Raw genomic sequence first — 18,468 nt, forward strand, 5'->3', positions numbered from 1 at the left:
TGGTGCTCGCCTTTTAGGCACCATCAGAGGTCTCATCAGCAAAGCAAAAGTTGCGGATGATACTTTTTAACCTTCTAGAAACTCAGCTAACTCGTATATATAGGTATGTCCAGACTTACAATTTAATAAACAACCGTCAGGCAGACACGTGTCTGCTTTCTTTAATGGAAGAGAAACTAAATTGGGAACAAGATGGGTGATCACTCTTGCTCCAGTTTAGCCATGTGACCTCAGGAATGCAACTTAACCTGTGATTTTCCTCGTTCGTAAGCTGTAGGGAAAAATAATTTGTCTTCTGATTTACTGAGGCATATTGTAAAGAAAAAAGTGGGGGCTGTGAAATGTGTTTGGGGTGCCCTGGAAGAAAGGAATGCTGTATAAAATCGTGGTAGTACAGTGATTATTAAATAACTCAAAACATGGAGTTGTCATTTTCCCAAGTTGGAATTACAGCTCGTTTAAGCTCATTCTCTGGTTATGCTCTGTTTGGGAGGCATAAAACACTGGAATTTCTTCCATTTTAAATGTTTGCCGAGATTGTGTGGATCTTCTTCTAAAGTGGAAGCTGCACAAAAAAGCCATTTGGTGGTTGAGCTATTTGATCTTGGGGATGTGCTGATGACCACGGATGAGAACAGGTGAACTTGGCATCTTGCTGTTGTAGGTTGGGGCTATGGTTTTCACTACACTGAATGAAACCCATTCTCTCCTAATGTTTTAATCACCTCTCAAGTTTTAGGATTGCCACCTGACTAGTCAGTGTAAAGATGATGCCTTTCTTTCTGATACCGAGTTAGTCTCTGGTAAAGAAGGTGTTTTCTTTCTCTAAGAGCTTCTAAAATTTCTGACTTAGGATTTGGGTTTGTACTTGATAATGCTTCGATGGTCTTTTTAAAAGCATGACTTATTAATAAGATATTTTAATGTAATTTTCTCTGCTATATTTGACGTTAATCTTGATTAGGTAAATACAAGAGCACTTAACAGATAATAATTTTTGAGTCGTTACCATTTGGTGTTTTAATGTATTATTTGCCTAATTTTCCAGAAATGATCAAGAAAAGACCAATGTATAGCTTAATGGATCCAGAAGCTCAAAAAGGTAAATTATGTTATGTTTCTTCTTGTAATTTCAGCAATTCTGAGAAGATAAAATAACTAATAAAATAGAAATGGTTACCTTTTCAGTGTTCACTAATGTCTTAAAGACAGCTAGGACTTTTACCACCTGTGTATCATCGTTTGTCTTGTGTTTGCTAATCTGTAAATACCTCTAATAATCTTTTTCTTTCTTGCCGTCCCTTAAGCCATTTATTTTTATTTTTACTTCTTGAATTTTATTACATCTATAGGTGTACAACAATCATCACAACCAAATTTTATAGCATTTCCATCCCAAACCCTCAGTGCATCTCCCCACCCCCCCCATCTAATAATCTTTATTATCTCCTGCTATATCTGTGGGCCTGATTGTATGTTAGAGATGGTTTTGACATATAATAAATCAAATATATAGACTTGCTAGGTATTTAGAGGTTTTTTTAAAATCTGCAGAAATGGAATAGTTTTTCCCCAAGTGCTGTATACTAAATACATGGTTGTGATTTCTTATTCCTATTCCGATAGGAAGATTGCAAGAGTGATGCAAAGAGTTTTGTGTCAAACTGTAAGTTTTTACCGATGCTTCCATGAAAGATGATTTTAGACTATAAAAAAAAATTCTAGCTTTGTGTATGGTCCCTCTGGTGTATTAATTAGGGGCAAATACATAATGTAATTTCTCTCTTGTGGTAAGGAGGATTTAAGGTTGGATTCCATTACCAATGGAGTTATTTGGACTTGACCCACTGGTTTTACATCATCCTAAACATCTGGCTTTGCCTAGATTACATATAAGACGATCCCCATTGCCTTGAGCTAAAAAGTGCAGACATATGTTCTTGACATAGATAGGAGAATTATTACCATGTTTTGGTAGAACAGTTGTAGTATACATGTAATTCTCTTGGCTTCATTCTCTCTTTCCTTTACATACTGTAGATGTTTTCTAAGGACTAGAGTCCTGGGGTTTTTTTCTCTCCTTTTTAAGGCATACCAGGTGGCCTCTACCCAGGTGAGCATACTTCAGGCCAAGAGAGCTGGGTGTGTGCCCAGTGTTGGCAGCCTACTGCGCTTAAACGCGAACAGTTTTCCTGCAGCGAATTTTGCAAATCTAAACATTTAAAGTCCTCATCAGTTAGAGAATCTAGCTGTTTAGATGATTTGAATGAAGATGCAATTTCTGTGTGGTTTATGAACAAAATAGCATTATTATCATTGCCGTTAGTAACAATGCTTGGCTTCAACTGTGCATACGTTAAGTTGGCAAATTACGAAGCATATGGAAGAAGATCAAGGTAAGATGGAGACAGTAGTATGGAAATATTTTACAACACGAACAAACAAGGCTTCTAATCATCTGTATGGTCAGGTGAAACTTTAAAAACACATTCACAGGGAGTCCCCGTTGCGGTACAGTGGAAATGAATCCAACTAGTATCCAGGAGGATGTGGGTTCGACCCCTGGCCTCGATCAGTGGGTTAAGGATCCAGCATTGCTGTGGGCTGTGGTATAGGTTGCAGACGGGGCTAGGATCCCGTGTTGCCGGCTGTCAGCTGCAGCTCTGATTCGGACCCTAGCCTGGGAACTTCCATATGCTGCAGGTGCAGCCCTAAAAAGCAAAAACACAAACAAAAACAAAAAAACAAAACCACATTCACAGCCACAGTGCTAAGGGGTTAAGTGTGTGCTGCTGGGACAGAGTCAGATGGCATTTTGCTGGAAAGGCTTCCACTAACCAGAACACTCAGTTCTCAAGCACGGAAGGGTATTGACTTTTCCTGTCCTAACTCTTTTATACATGGTGTCTCATGCTTGGAAAGGATGAAGCAAACCCACAGCCCAGTTCTTCTAGTTCCACACTGGCCTGAAGACCCCACCATTATCGGATGTCACTTATTAATACACAGTTTAAGTTAGGACTGTGGTGGATGCTAAACATTCCTCTCTCTGTGGTTTCTAAGGCTGCATTAGAATCTAAACTGCCTAAACCTCAGCCTCGTTAACTATTCCAAATATCTTTGTTGCTTGCTCTTGCCAACAGCTGCTCTGCAGCTGTTGGGCCTGGTAGCAATGCGTCATAAAATACAGGGGGCCCCTCAGGGTCTGCAGCCTTGAGCAGACTCATCCTGGCGGAGGCTCAGTGACTCCCAAATCTGTCCCCCCAGCTACTGACTTGATGTCTTCCATGCTGCCTTGTGTTAGTTTGGTTTCTTCAAGAAGCCGATGCCAGGGAGTTCCCACTGTGGCTCAGCAGGTTACAAACCTGACTTGTATCCATGAGGATGTGGCTTTGATCCCTGGCCTCTCTTAGTGGGTTAAAGGATCTGGTGTTGCTGCAAGCTGCTGCATAGGTCACAGATGTGGCTCGGATCTGGCGTGGCTGTGGCTGTGTAGTAGGCTTTCAGCTGCAGCTCTGAATCGACCCCTGGCCTGGGAACCTCCATGTGCATAAGTTCCCAAGCTAGGGGTCGAATTGGAGGTGCAACCCAAAAAAGAAAAAAAAAGGTGAACATCATTTGCTGCCCTTGAGGGGAGGTCTGCCAACCACTGACGCTTGGCTCCCAGACCCAGGGCGCTCCCTCACTTCAGCCTCCTGCGTCTTTGTCTAGATGATTGTAAGTCTTTTAGTTAGTTTCTAATGTGGCCTCAGCTGCTGCTGCCAGAAGTGAAATCTCAGATACCACCTTTGACTGTGTCTGCTCCTGTCCTTACGATTTTTTTCATTGGCTCTTGCTCACCCTGTCGAACCAAGGTCAACGTTGCCTGCAGCAGGTCTGACCGAAGCCTGCTTCTTCAGGCTTATTTTCTACAGCGGCTTGTTCACCAGTTCCACGGTCCTCCTGAGTCTGCCTACACACCCTGGGGGGTGTTGCATCTCCTAGGGCCTGGCCTCCTCCCTTCTCTGCTTGGAAGCCTCCCTCTTCCCTCCAGCTCAGCTCTGATGTCTCCTCCTTGAGGATGCTTCTCCTGATTTTTTTTCTTTTTCTTTTTGGCTGCACCTATGGCCTATAGAAATTACCAGGTGGGATTGAGTCTGAGCTGCAGCTGTGACCTACGGCAACACTGGATCCTTTAACCTGCAGTGACAGGCCAGGAATTGAACCCGTGCCTCTGCGGCGACCCAAGCCACTGCAGTCAGATTCTTTTTTTTTTTTTTCTTTGCTTTTTTAGGGCCACACTCATGGCATATGGAAGTTTCCAGGCTAGAGGTCGAATCGGAGCTACAGCTGCTGGCCTACGTCACAGCCACAGCACAGAGGATCCCAGCCACGTCTATGACCCATGCCATAGCTCACGGCGAGGCCAGATCCTTAACCACTGAGTGAGGCCAGGGATCAAACCCGAATCCTCATGGATACTGGTCATATTCCTTTCCGCTGTGCCACAACAGGAACTCCCTGCAATCAGATTCTTAACCCACTGCACCACAACAGGAACTCCAGGAATATTTCTTTTATTGCATTTATCACACTTCATTGGCATTTGTTGTGGTCTTTTCCTGCTAAGATCCCAGAAGCAAACTTTGAGTCCAACTAAATGTGGTTCTCTTTTTTCCCATTTGCATCCTGAGCAGTCTCAGTAAAAAATGAATTTTCTTTCTGTGGTAAATGTAGTTATCATTTGAGCCACTTGATTAAACTTATGGCCTCTGTATATTCTTGATGCTAAGCAGACATCCAGACAAAAAGCCATTTGTGAAAACTTCTCAGGAATTAGTTTCCACAGGAGAGCCTGAGACCTTGTCTTTGCTGACGCATTCAGAACTGTGGCTTGCAGGTTCGCATGTGACCATTCACTAATCTGAAAATATCTTTAACATCTTTTCAAAAAATTCTCTAGGTATTTCTCAGAAGCATATGACACTCATCTTTGAATAGAAGTTTCAGTTGAGTGACAGTCTCTTTCATTTAGTTGAGGGTTTTTTTACTCTAAATTTCACTGACAGGTTTTCATGACAGCCTTCAAATGGAAGCTTAAATTCACTTGTCATAGCTATTAAAGAATTTTTTTTTCTTTTCCTGTATTTCTGTGATCTGACCCTTCCTTTTATTATTGCTGTTATTGACCTTAAAAGTATAGAACAGAAGAATACAGACAGAGCCTCTATTTTTGAAAGCTTGCTGCAATCCAGCCTTGGAAGTCATTTCACTGTCAAATCTTCCCCTTAAGAAAATCATCATTGTAATGTCGCAGGATCTTGCTAATTTTTTCTTCATAATTGAAACCCTTTTAATTCTCTGGAGAACAAGAGCACCTGCTAGGTTTTTTTTTTGTTTTTTTTTTTCCGCTATCAGCAAAGTTTAGTAGCAGGAAAATGGTGTTAAGAAGTTTTTTTTTAATAGCAAAAAGCATTACAATAGATAAGCCTAAGATGTCAACATAATTGTAATTCTTTCTTAATGATGTTTTATTTACAATCTGTTTTAATATTTATGTTTCAATATTAAGTCCATTTATAAAATAATACTCTTAAGATTATAGTAGATACCTTTTATCTCAAGGTATAGATACCAGAAGTTTTCTGCTTTTCATGTAGGGAAGCCAAGATTCCATACCTTGTGTAATATTTCCTGGTTTTAGTTATTTGTCCTGGGGCCTAAGTGCTAGATGACAAAGACAGAATGTGTGTGGAAAAATTATTCATCAGAAATGTAAATTAAATCCCACTGTATGATAATGCTGTTAATTTTCAGAGAATATTACTCCTCAAATCTTACCCCCAAATCAAAGAATATTTGCTCATTCACCAACTTCTCAAGAGTCAATCCCATAACTGACAAATCACTAAGCATACCCTTGGAGAGGTCTGCTCTTTGCATGTTATGTCAGAACATAGGTTGCCCGCTTTTATTACAACAAGGCATCTTTGGGGATACCTCATAATAGTGCAGCTCCTTCCATTAGATTCCTGGTCAGCTCTTATCCTTGACTTTGCAATGGTGATATTGCTAAAACACGAAACCCGTCTTTTGATTTAAACAATTACTGTTAAAATTGTCTCCCCAGACTCTTTAAGCAGAAGTTAGTGCTGAAAAACAGCCAAGTGTTAAGATGGACATAATTGTTTATGTGTGCACATTTGCTTTTAAAACCCCACGTATTACAGTTTGACACATTATTTCAAGTGGCTGAGTTCAGTATATTTTGATTCCTGACTATAAATTATGCAATTATTTATGAGGATCACTTCTTACCGAATGGTTGGTATTCATAGGGTCTTTAAATGCTAAAGAGAATATGCTAATTTAAAACATGGTCAGTTATATTTTCTTCAGCCTGATAATGTTTTCTGTAGGCTAGGTGGTCATCCAAGGTAAAGAACTAATTTCAAGTGACCACGTATGATGGGTAGTGTTATTTTCGTGTTCATTTAGAGTATATATCCAATTTACAGTGGTTATTGTTTCACAAAATCTCTTTGAAGGTTATTTGGGGGGGTGTAAATCATTGTGATTACATAATATATTCATATATTGCTCTTTAGGGCTGCACCTGTGGCAAATGGAGGTTCCCAGGCTAGGGGTTGAATCGGAGCTACAGCTGCTGGCCTGCGCCACAGCCACAGTAATGCCAGACCCATAACCCACTGAGCAAGCTGAGGATTGAACCCACATCCTCATGGATCCTAATTGGGATCATTTACTGCTGAGCCACAAAGGGAACTCCACACATATATATCTTTACTCTCGTTTCCTTAGAGAAGTAAAGATGTCATTCTTTAAAAAAAACCAAAAAACGAAAAACCGGAAATGACTAGCTCTATTTATCTGGAAAGACAGCAAAAAAAACCCCCCAAAAACGAAAAAAAACCAAACCGCAAACAAACCCAGGAGTCATTTGTTATTATACCGTAGTTGTTAGGACAGTGCTGCTAATTTGGTCAACTAACCTCTAAAGGAAAGTGCAAAGTCACAGATGTGTTTGGTAGCAGTAAATATTCACTGGCAAAGTTTTTATATCAAAGATTGGAACTTTAGGCGATGCTCCTGGGATTCCGTGTACTCTAACATCTATTAATCCCTGATACCTTAGGTGACTTGTCAAAGAAGTGCTGCATTTACAAGGAGTTTGCAAGGAGACCCAAGAGGGCACATTCAGTTAAAGGTCAAGGAAGCAATTAATGTTCTCTGCTTTTCCCTAAAGAACTTCCACCGCAAAAGCAGCCCCTGTACCCCCCATCCTAGCAAGGCAAGTGAATATAGTGAGATGAAAGTTAAAGTTCAAATACAACATATTACCAATATTATTTGGGCCTGAGAGCTCTGCCTGAATATGAATGCGTGCCGTTGTTTAAGGAGAAATAGAGTGAAATATATTAGAAGAGGTGGCTCTTGCCAAAGACTATCGGTTTTTCATCTCTTTGTTTTCTCTGCATCTCTGCCAAAGGTCAGTGTTGTTGATGGTGCAAGGGTGGGTGGGAGAGGGGGCCTATCTGTAGGGTGCAGTGAGATTAGAGGTTTTTGGAGAATTGCTTGTTCCCTCTGGATAAAGGCTCAGATAAGGGACCAGAGAATGTAGGACAGGAAATCATCTTCGCTGAAAGTCCCAGCAGGGGCAGTTCCTGTTGTGGCTCAGCGCTAACAAACCCGACGAGTATCATGAGGACGAGGGTTCGATTCCTGGCCCCACTCAGTGGGTCAAGCATTGGGCATTGCCATGAGCTGTGGTGTAGGGTGTGGGTAGAAGATGAGGCCCGGATCTGGCATTGCTGTGGCTGCGGCGTAGGCTGGCAGCTGCAGCTCTGATTCAACCCTTAGCCCTGGAAATTTCACATGCCGCAGGTATGGCCGTAAAAAGAAAAAAAAAAAAACCCTTTTATTTGTTGTTTATTTACTTCCTATTTTTGGATCTCAGGACTGAGGTGTGAGTTAATCATACCCGTCAGGTCATGTATGGTTCATGCTCCTCCTGTCGGCAAAGCCGCACTGTTGTATCTTGTTTCATTCATTTTTTCATTCATTCCTTCCTCTTTCACCCATTTCCTACTCCCGTTTCCTTTTCTAGCGTCCTCTTGGCACCCACCCTAGTGTGTCTGATATGGATTTTTGATAAGTATTTTCACACATATCCATGTAAAGACTTATATAAAAATTTGGGAAGGGGGCAGGATGGCTGGGCTATAGGATCTTTGTATATTTAATTTAACAAAGTGCCATAAGATTGCTCTCCAGAGTGACTGGAACATTCTATACTCACTAGTGGTATCTGAGGTTCTGTCATACCCACAAGCCCACCATCACTCATCACTGATTTTTGTCAGTTTAATGAGTATAAGGGATACCTTGTTTTAATTTGCATGTATTTGAGTTTGAACATTTCCATGTTGCTTTGTGGATTTTTTAGTTTCTTCTTTTGTAGTCTGCCAGTTTATATCCTTTGCTTCTTTTTTAAATTAAAAAATTATTTTATGGAGTTCCCGTCATGGCGCAGTGGTTAACAAATCCGACTAGGAACCATGAGGTTGCGGGTTCAGTCCCTGCCCTTGCTCAGTGGGTGAACGATCCGGCGTTGCCGTGAGCTGTGGTGTAGGTTGCAGACGTGGCTCGGATCCAGCGTTGCTGTGGCTCTGGCGTAGGCCGGTGGCTACAGCTCCGATTCAACCCCTAGCCTGGGAACCTCCATATGCCGTGGGAGCGGCCCAAGAAATAGCAAAAAAAAAAAAAAGACCAAAAAAAATTATTTTATTTCATTTTATTTATTTTTTCTTTTTTGGCCACCCCATAGCCTATGGAGTTCCTGGGCCAGAGATCAGATCTGAGCTGCAATTGTGACCTACACTGTAGCTGTAGCAACGCCAGATCCTTTAACCCCCTGTGCCAGCCTGGGGATCAAACCTGCATCCTGATGCTACAGAGATACCCTCCGTCCTGCTACTCCACAGCGGGAACTCCTCTGCTTATTTTTGATGTAGTTGCTGTCTTTTTCCTTGTTAATTTGGAGATTATACAGATTTCCTATATATTCTAGATATTAGTCCCTTTTCAGTCTTAGACATTGTAGGGTATTTTCTCTCACTGATCATCTTCGAATCTCATCCATGATGTTTTCCCTGAATAGAAATCTTTTTTTTTTTTCCTTTTTAAGGCGACATATAGAAGTTCCCTAGGCTAGGGGTCAAATTAGAGCAGCAGTTGAGGCCTATGCCACAGCTTGTGGCAATGCTGGATCCTTAACCCACTGAGCCAGGCCAGGGATTGAACCTGCATCCTCATGGACACTATGTCGGGTCCTTAACCTGCCGAGCCACGTGGGAACTCCCGAAGAGAAATCTTTTGATATAAGGATATTCACCCCTTCTGGGTGTTGCAGGTTTTAGGAAGATTTCCTCTCTCCAAGTTCACAGAGATTATCATCCTACACTATTTACCATTACTTTTCCCTTTTACATTTTGGTCTTTAATCCATCTGGAATCCAGCTTCATAAAAGATTTCATGTAGAGATTCAGTTGTATTTTTTCCATATAATGCGCCAGCTAGCCCACTCTCTCTGTGTACCTGGGTCTGTCTCTAAGATGCCAGTTTTGCCCAATGGTCCCTTTATCTCTTGCAGCAGTACCATACTGGTTTTGTTACTATGGCTTTGTGATATACCTAACTATCTAATAAAGCAAATATTCCCTCACCCCTTTGTCTTCTTTTGCAAAATTTTCTCTTCACGGATATTTACTCTTCCATTTAAATTTTGAAGTAAATATATCAAGTTTCTCAAAAAAGCTCATTGGAATTATGATTGAACTGCATGGACCATGTGTGACATTTTTATAGTATTAAGTCATCGCATTTAAATGCATAGAGTCTCTTTCCATTTATTCATATCATCTTTTATTACTAAAAAATATTTCAAACTGGAATGTATCAAGTTGGGGACTGCCATAGGTAATTTCAGCCTTGAGGTGTGTACAAGCATTTTGAAAGACAGGTCTCGAATGGCAGACATTTAGCATTACAGGATCTCGAGGTAAGCAGTGATTCCAGTCTCCTTGAAAACGAAGGACTGCAGCCCTAGATACTATTGACTAAGTTCTCTCTGAGGCAGGACTTTGCCCAGCTCAGCCTACCTCCTGAAGAAAGCATCCCTACATGAGGGCTGACCTTTTAAGGCGCAGCAACCTCTCCCACTGGGAAAAACCATGGCCCGGTCCACACGTTAGGCTGGTAATTAGATGAACAGCTTCTCCTCTCTTGCAAGGAGACTAGAAAAGGAGGAGGATGTGGGAAAATGTGCCAGAGTGTTCTAAAATATATAATATATGAATACGATATATAATAACGTCATCAATTTCCTGGATCGTCCCCTAATGGAGCTGTTCAAAGATGCCTCTTTAAGTTCCCAGTTCCTTCTTGAAGTGACAATCTTACTTTCCTTCTTTTTTTGTTTTGTTTTTTGTTTGTTTGTTTTATTTACTTTTTTTATATTACTCAATGAATTTATTACATTTATAGTTGTACAATGATCATTACACCCCCATTTTATAGCATTTCCATCCCAAATGCATCCCCCTACCCCCAACCTGTCTCCTTTGGAAACCACAAGCTTTTCAAAGTCTGTGAATCAGTATCTGTTCTGCAAAGAAGTTCACTGTGTCCTTTTTTCAGATTCCACTTGTCAGCGATAACATATGATGCTGGTGTCTCGACAGTCTTCCTTCCTTAGTTGACAGTGATGTCGCCTTTCTGCAGTAAATACCACTCATCTACAACTTATCCTCCCTTGTCACCTCTGTGCGTAGATGCATGGACACCACATCACACATTACCTTTTCTTTGCTTAATACATTTTCGTGTGTGAGAAAACGCCTATGAGATCACTGTCTTAGCACATTTCAAGCATACAGCACATCGTTATTAACCGTGGTCGCCCTGCTGTAATGAGGTCTCTACAACGTCTTCGTCTCGTGTAGCTGGAACTTTGTACCCTCTGCCATCATCCCCGTTTTCCCCACCCCTTGGCCCTGGTAACCACCATTCTACTCATTGCTTCTATCAGTACTTAGAAAATTTTCAATCAAATACCACACTATCCAGTATTTTCAATTACAGGATGATCTTGTTTTATCATTTGGTTTCATGACCAAAACATAGTAATGGTTACAATGACAGCAGTCGTAGTAATTTGCTGAGCTCCATGCGACGCAGTGCTAAGCACTTTACCCACAGCATCTCATTTAAATCTCCCAACGTTATTTCCCGCAGGTGCTTCTGTCTTTACATTTTACAAATAGGGAAATGGAGACTTGGAGAGAGACGTGTATCTTTCTCCGCAATAGTTTGTAAGTGCTTAGAGACAATTGGTGTTTTATTTAATTAATTAATTTATTTCGTCTCTTTTAGGGCCACACCCAGAGCATATAGAGGTTCCCTGGCTAGGGGCTGAACCAGAGCTGTCTCCGCCGGCCGACGCCACAGCCACTGCAACGCGGGATCCGAGCCGCGTCTGCAACATATGCCACAGCTCATGGCAACACCAGATCCTTAACCCACTGAGCGAGGCCAGGGATTGAAGCTCAGTCCTCATGTACACTAGTCAGATTTGTCTTCCATTGAGCCACAACGGGAGCTCCCTTATTTATTTAATTGAAAAAATTTTTTTGACCACACCTGAGGTATTTGGAAGTTCCCAGGCCAGGAATCAAATCCAAGCACAGCTGTGGCAATGACAGATCCGACAGATCCTTAACCCATGGCGCCACAGTGGGAACTCCAATAGTTGGTGTTTTATAAATTACATCATAGCTTTTTAATAGAGCAGAAGAGAGCCTTTGGAGCAACCAAAGAGGAGCTCAAATTTTGGATCCCTTTGTTTACAAGTTTCATGAGCTTGGTCAAGTTGATAAAGCTCTGAGTTTTAGTCTTGTTATTTGTAAAAATACAAGTAATAATGCCTACCTGACAAAGTTGTTGCAAAAGTCACAGGAAGTATTAGATACAGTATATTTGACATGGTCTGGCGTGTGAAGGATGAGCTAAGTGATTGGTGGCTAATGTTGCTTATGAAACTTATTGGATGCAGCCGATGTTAAGATGCCATGAGTTTCCTACAAATAATAAACATAAAAGTAAGTAATAATGAATTAATGCAAGGGTATATTGTTGGGTGATACCGGATGTCTTCAGTCTGGGTAAAGGCAGGTCATAAAGAATAGTCTACTCTTCCAATATTGAAATAACTGGAATTGCACTGTGTAACCAATACAAATAGCTAAGGTCTTATATTCCATCACCAGTCTTTCTCCTGTTCTAGATGAATAGATGGTAGCCTTTAAAAGATAGTGCTTAAAAAAGTATATCAATTATTATTTGTTTCATGTAGCTTTGCAGAAATGACTAGACTAGTGGTGACTTCAGCCTTAGTGAAAATCAGAAAGATGTTGCTATACTGATGCATGCAAAGTGAGCTTCTGTTAAGAGGTATTTTCAAATGGTTTATCTTCCTATGATTGCACTGCACCCGAAGTCATTGGCTATTCAAAAGTAAGTGAGAACAAGTAGAATCGCTGCATTTCCCTCAGGTTCTTTTCCTTTGTCATGGTTTTACGACCGAAACCACAGACACTGCCTTTTTCTTTCTCTTTCAGAGAAAAGAAAGGCTCATGACGACGAGAAAGTGGTTGCAGAGATCATGCAGAGATGTTTCGTTCCAACTTCTATAACAACCACCTGCTGGGAGGGATTTCATTTTGTTGGTCATGAGATTCGGATTACTGAAGCCATGGATTGCTATGGTGCTGTTGTTTGGCCATCGGTATAATTTCATGCAAAATTTGCTGCATTTCGATGATTTTTCATCCAGTTTTTTCATTATTATATATTAATCGGAAGGAGAAGAGAGGTTCCATAGTTCTATTTTGTGACCTCAAACAATAGTACATTTAGAAATCACAAAAATGCTTCCACAAATTAATCGCAACTTGTAGGGTTAATAAAGAGACTTGTTTGTACCTGCATTTTTTGGTGACTATAACTCACAAAAGTTTAGAAGAGTAAGTGTTTAATTTCCCGTTTAACTTGTTCCCTTTGAGTTAAACAATTATAATGAAGTCTCTCAGTCTCAACATGCAGAATATTCTAAAAGACCACTATTCATTTGTCAATTGTCCTATGAAGGGTGCAGGACCACCCCCACCCCCACCCCACCTGGCCCCCCCAGTCCTTGAAAACACACTTTTTTTTTTTTTTTTTTTACTTTTAGGGCCTCACCTGAGTCATATGGAAGTTCCCTGGCTAGGGGTCTAATCAGAGCTGCAGCTTCGACCTAGGCCACAGCTTGTGGCAATGCAGGATCCTTAACCCACTGAGTGAGGCCAGGGATTGCACCCACATCCTCTTGGACACTGTGTCAGGTTCTTAACATGCCGAGACACAGTGGGAACTCCAACACACACTTCTTTAAAATGCCTGTTGTTATTACAAGTTGCTTTCTTTAAAGATAATCAAACCTAAGTAATTAAACACTGTTCTTACTTGTCTTTCTTCCGCAACAAACTCCAAGGGCTTTTTCTATCCTAAATGTTGAGTCTATTGGAGAATGTACTCCTGGGTGTGACTGTCCGAGGTGACACGTCATAGATTTAGTGGGACATTCATCTAATTAAGTTTCTTTTCACTTTCGTGATTACTTGCCCAGCACTACTTTTTTCTTTCTTTTTAAATGTTCATAGGCCCTTGTTCTCTGCTATTTTCTGGAAACAAATGTAAAGCAGTATAACATGGTTGACAAAAATGTGATTGAAATCGGAGCTGGAACTGGGCTCGTCTCCATTGTGGCAAGTTTACTGGGTAAGTAGGCATTTTTGACTAGTGATGAGCCAATATCATTAGCTGCTTTTACTATGAGATGGTCGCATAGTAAATCTAGTTTGCTATGACCTGGGCCTTTTTTTTAACCTTTATGGTTTAAATGGGCTTCATCAGGAAACTCTGCTAATTTTAACGTCACCTAGCTGGTTTCTTTCACAGTTTTCTGGGAAGCTGTCTTAATTCTTCTCATGGGGTGTGGGTCACAAGGTCTTCTCGCTGGGAGGAGCACCCCAGCATCCAGGATGCTAGGGGTCATATGAAACGCTAGACGAGGGAAGACCCGACTATGGTGGATGCAGATGTTCCTTATTTAAATTTTAGCGCCATTTCCACATTCCCACGTAGCTGTATATTCCTTTTGGGTCTTGAAGTCCTATGCTTTTATGAAAAAGCACCTGTTAGAATAGAGAAAGAGTATTAGAAATCACGTCTGCTTCTAAGTGTAAGCATTTGCCCTTGCATTCATTCCCATAGTTCACTTCCGTGCTTCTCTTCCATCCCTCATTCTCTCACCAGCATCTTCTTTTCCAACTAAGCGTGTGATGGCCTCTTTGTATGCCTGAGCCTGCTTCCGTTCAGTCTTTGTGTTGTGGTTGTTACCTATTCCATGGCCTTAATCTGGCTGCCTTCTCTGACGTGCGCTACCCAAGTCCGTCTTGATTTCCTTGATCTTCAGAAGTGCACACCTGCCACTTGAAAATCTCGAGAGGAATTCAAGATTTAGCAATTTATGACCTTCCACACACTGGAGAGATATAGGCCTCTTGAAGTCCCAGCCCCCCAATATTTAAAAAAATTTTTCTCTGTCCTGCTATTGCTTGCAGAGGTCACCATTCCCTTTAGTGTGGATAGAGTCAGAGGCGCTAATGCATTTAGACCTGAAGGCTTCCTGATCTGGGGGCAGAATTTGTGTTCTGGGAAGTTGTTCATTTCATTAAAATGAATTGATCCTTGTATAATGACCCACATTTCACAAGCTGGAAGCTATGTTTAGTGGTGGTGTTTACCCTCTAGACACAAAGATCTTAAGGGTCAGATAGTTTTATCCCTGTGGGTGGTGGGGTGGAGTCATTCCTTATCTTGGGATTGTAAAAAGATTTGCTGGAGTTCCCGTCGTGGCGCAGTAGTTAACGAATCCGACTAGGAACCATGAGGTTGCGGGTTCGGTCCCTGCCCTTGCTCAGTGGGCTAACGATCCGGCGTTGCCGTGAGCTGTGGTGTAGGTTGCAGACGCGGCTCGGATCCCGCGTTGCTGTGGCTCTGGCATAGGCAGGTGGCTACAGCTCCGATTCGACCCCTAGCCTGGGAACCTCCATATGCCGCGGGAGCGGCCCAAGAAATAGCAAAAAGACAAAAAAAAAAAAAATTAAAAAGATTTGTTGAAAGTGGTGGATCCCCTCACGCTAGAATAGATTCCTGTCTCTGTGATTCCACCAATGATATGCACATTTCCCGCCCTTGTCACATGTTCTAGAAAACAGAGTCGATGGCCAGAGAAACTTGCCATCATGGGTCAGGAATGGGTTCTAAGCTGGTCTGGGCTGAACTAGACTTCTCTTCCTATTCTGCTTCCTCATTCCTTACCTGAGTCTGTTCTTGTCTGATGATGTGGAATTGGCCAATCCTCGATTTATTTACACATTGTCTTCAGGCTCTGCCGTTGCTTAAAGTTCAATTTAAGGGCCACATTTTATGGGTTATTGGTTTTGTATTTCTTCCTGAAAATGACCACCAGAATTCCCTTTTAATTTGGTAATTGTTTGTATCTTCTTCATCTGAGCATTCTGTCCTGCATCTGTGATCTTTTTTTTTTTTTAATTTTTTAAAGTCTTATTGAAGTAGAGTTGATTTACAATATTGTGCCAATTTCTGTTGTAGAGCAAAGGGACCCAGTCATATATGTGTGTGTGTGTGTATACATATGTATGTGTGGTACACACATATATATACACACACATACATATTTCCTTTCTTATATCACCTTCCATCACAGTCTATCCAAAGAGACTGGGTATAGTTCCCTGTGCTGCCCAGGAGGACCTCATTGCTCATCTATTCCATATGTACTAGTTTGCATCCACTAACCCCAAACTCCCCGTCCATCCCACTCCTTCCCCCCTCCCCCTTGGCAACGACAAGTCTGTTCTCTATGCCTGTGAGTCTGTTTCTGTTTTGAGGATAGGTTCCTTTGTGCGACATTTTAGATTCTGCATATAAGTGCTATCATATGGTATTTGTCTTTCTCTTTCTGACTTACTTCACTTAGTGGGAATCTTTGGTTGTAGCCATGTTGCCGCAAATGACATTCTTGCATTCTTTTTTTATCTGCCTTAGTGCTCTTTGCTGTCATAGTACATATATGTATGTGTGTCTGGGTATTTTTAAAAATTTTATTGAAGCATAGTTGATTTACAATGTTGTTTAATTTCTGCTATATAGCAGAGGGACTCAGCTATACATGTATGTGTTCTTTTGCTAATGTCTAGGTTTTAAACATCTCTTGATGGGAAGAAGAGTCACACTTACAATGGGGTCAAGCTGAAAACATGGGCGTAAACATGAATGCATGATACTTTCTGTGTAATGACATTGAAGTGTCTCCTCTCCTCCCTCCACTGCTCACACTTGAGCACTGCCTGTGCAACACCAGGCTGCTCAGTGTTATATCCACTCATTTGGTCTCACTTGACTGGGGCTCAGATGTTTTTAGGGAAGGACTTGTTCCTCTTTCAGCAGGGACATCTGATTGTTCCAATGAGGGTACCAAATATTTTAATTTTCCCTTTCTCTTGATTTTTTTTTTAGTAGATAAATAGAAAATAACAACAGCAACAATAACAAAACATCCAAAAAAAACCCCAAAAAACAAAAAACACAACCCAAGAGTATAGAATAATGGAATGGCGTGCAAAAGTGCCATGTGGGGAGTTCCCGTCGTGGCGCAGTGGTTAACGAATCCGACTAGGAACCATGAGGTTGCGGGTTCGGTCCCTGCCCTCGCTCAGTGGGTTAACAATCCGGCGTTGCTGTGAGCTGTGGTGTAGGTCGCAGACGAGGCTCGGATCCCAAGTTGCTGTGGCTCTGGTGTAGGCCGGTGGCTACAGCTCCGATTCAACCCCTAGCCTGGGAACCTCCATATGCCGCGGGAGCGGCCCAAGAAATAGCAACAACAACAACAAAAGACAAAAAAAAAAAAAGTGCCATGTGGGAATCTAAATTTTTTAAGGGGAGGCATAAAGCTGCCTTCACATCCATTTCAAAGGGATTTACCTCCCGTGCGTGCTGACCAGTCTTTTCCTTGGGGCAGCAAACTGTGCAGAATTGCAGCGTGCCTGGTGGGTTGAAACCTGACTGCTCTACCTTCTCCCAGGAGGGTCACTTTTCCTGCGGTCCTTTATTTCCCAGGTGCACACGTGACGGCCACAGATTTACCTGAGTTACTGGGGAATCTGCAATACAATCTTTCCCGAAACACCAAAATGAAATGCAAGCACTTGCCTCAGGTGAAAGAACTCTCCTGGGGCGTGGCTTTAGACAAGAACTTCCCCAGGTCGTCCAACAGCTTTGACTACATCCTGGCCGCCGATGTGGTCTATGCGCACCCCTTCCTGGAAGAGCTCCTGCTCACCTTCGAGCACCTGTGCCAAGAAACCACCGTCATCCTCTGGGTCATGAAATTCAGGCTGGAAAAGGAAAACAGATTCGTAGATAGATTTCAGGAGCTCTTTGACCTGGAGGAGATTTCCAGTTTCCCTAGCCTGAATATTAAGTTGTTTAAAGCCACGAAGAAAAATCGGAGGAATGCGTGATATCCTCAAAGGAAGACTTGGAAAGTGGAGGTAGTTTCCGGTAGATTATGGCTTTAACAAAGATCCTGGATAATCTGATGTAGCACTGACTTTCCCCAGGGGAAACACACACACACACACACACACACACACACACACACACACCCTCACACACACACACACACACACACACACACACACACACACACACACACACACACACCCCCTCACCTCAGACAGGGATTTTTCCCAGGTTCAGCCCGTGGGTGCTAGGGGATGGCTACGCCGTTCTGTGTGCTAATTGGTTAGGACAACGTCTGCTTTCCTTCTCTTTCTAGAGCCCCATTTCTACTTATTCTCATTTTAATAGTGCAAAGATTGTTTCTGTTCATGTGTAACTGTACAATAAGGGCTTTTAATCATGATGGCTCTAAAATATATTCAATGTAAGCTTATGTGATTCTCTTGTTGGAAATAAAGAAATGGACTACAGCGGGCTTTGCAAATAAAGCTGAAAAGGCAGACCGCGAGTGTGATGGTCAGTGTGAGATTGTCGTGGTGTCAGGAGCGCCAGCGTGTCGGACTCTGCCTTCTCTGCTTGGCAGGAGGGCCTCCAACAGAACCTCTGAAATCAATCAAGCTGGTGGATTGGAGGTTACAGGCAAGGACATTTCACGCTAGTAAATGAAAAATGAATGGAAGAAAGCAAAAAAGTTGTGATTTTGGAGGCGTTATTGTCTTATTTTTAAGTCAAGTACAGTTATTCTGTAATCGCAGAAA

At 41.9% G+C, this 18,468-nt stretch overlaps 1 protein-coding gene across 1 annotated transcript; it reads left to right on the forward strand.

The window, feature by feature from the left end:
- Positions 1-131: 131 nt before the first annotated feature.
- LOC125113398 (putative methyltransferase-like protein 21E) lies at positions 132-17,860 on the forward strand. Its single transcript, XM_047756071.1, has 5 exons — positions 132-638; positions 1,049-1,102; positions 12,679-12,845; positions 13,762-13,879; positions 17,306-17,860. Exons 1-5 carry the CDS (start codon positions 629-631, stop codon positions 17,707-17,709), a joined length of 753 nt encoding a protein of 250 aa, XP_047612027.1. The 5' UTR covers positions 132-628; the 3' UTR covers positions 17,710-17,860.
- Positions 17,861-18,468: the final 608 nt, after the last annotated feature.

The sequence above is a fragment of the Phacochoerus africanus genome, chromosome 13 (assembly GCF_016906955.1).
Source record: "Phacochoerus africanus isolate WHEZ1 chromosome 13, ROS_Pafr_v1, whole genome shotgun sequence".
Classification (NCBI taxonomy): domain Eukaryota; kingdom Metazoa; phylum Chordata; class Mammalia; order Artiodactyla; family Suidae; genus Phacochoerus; species Phacochoerus africanus.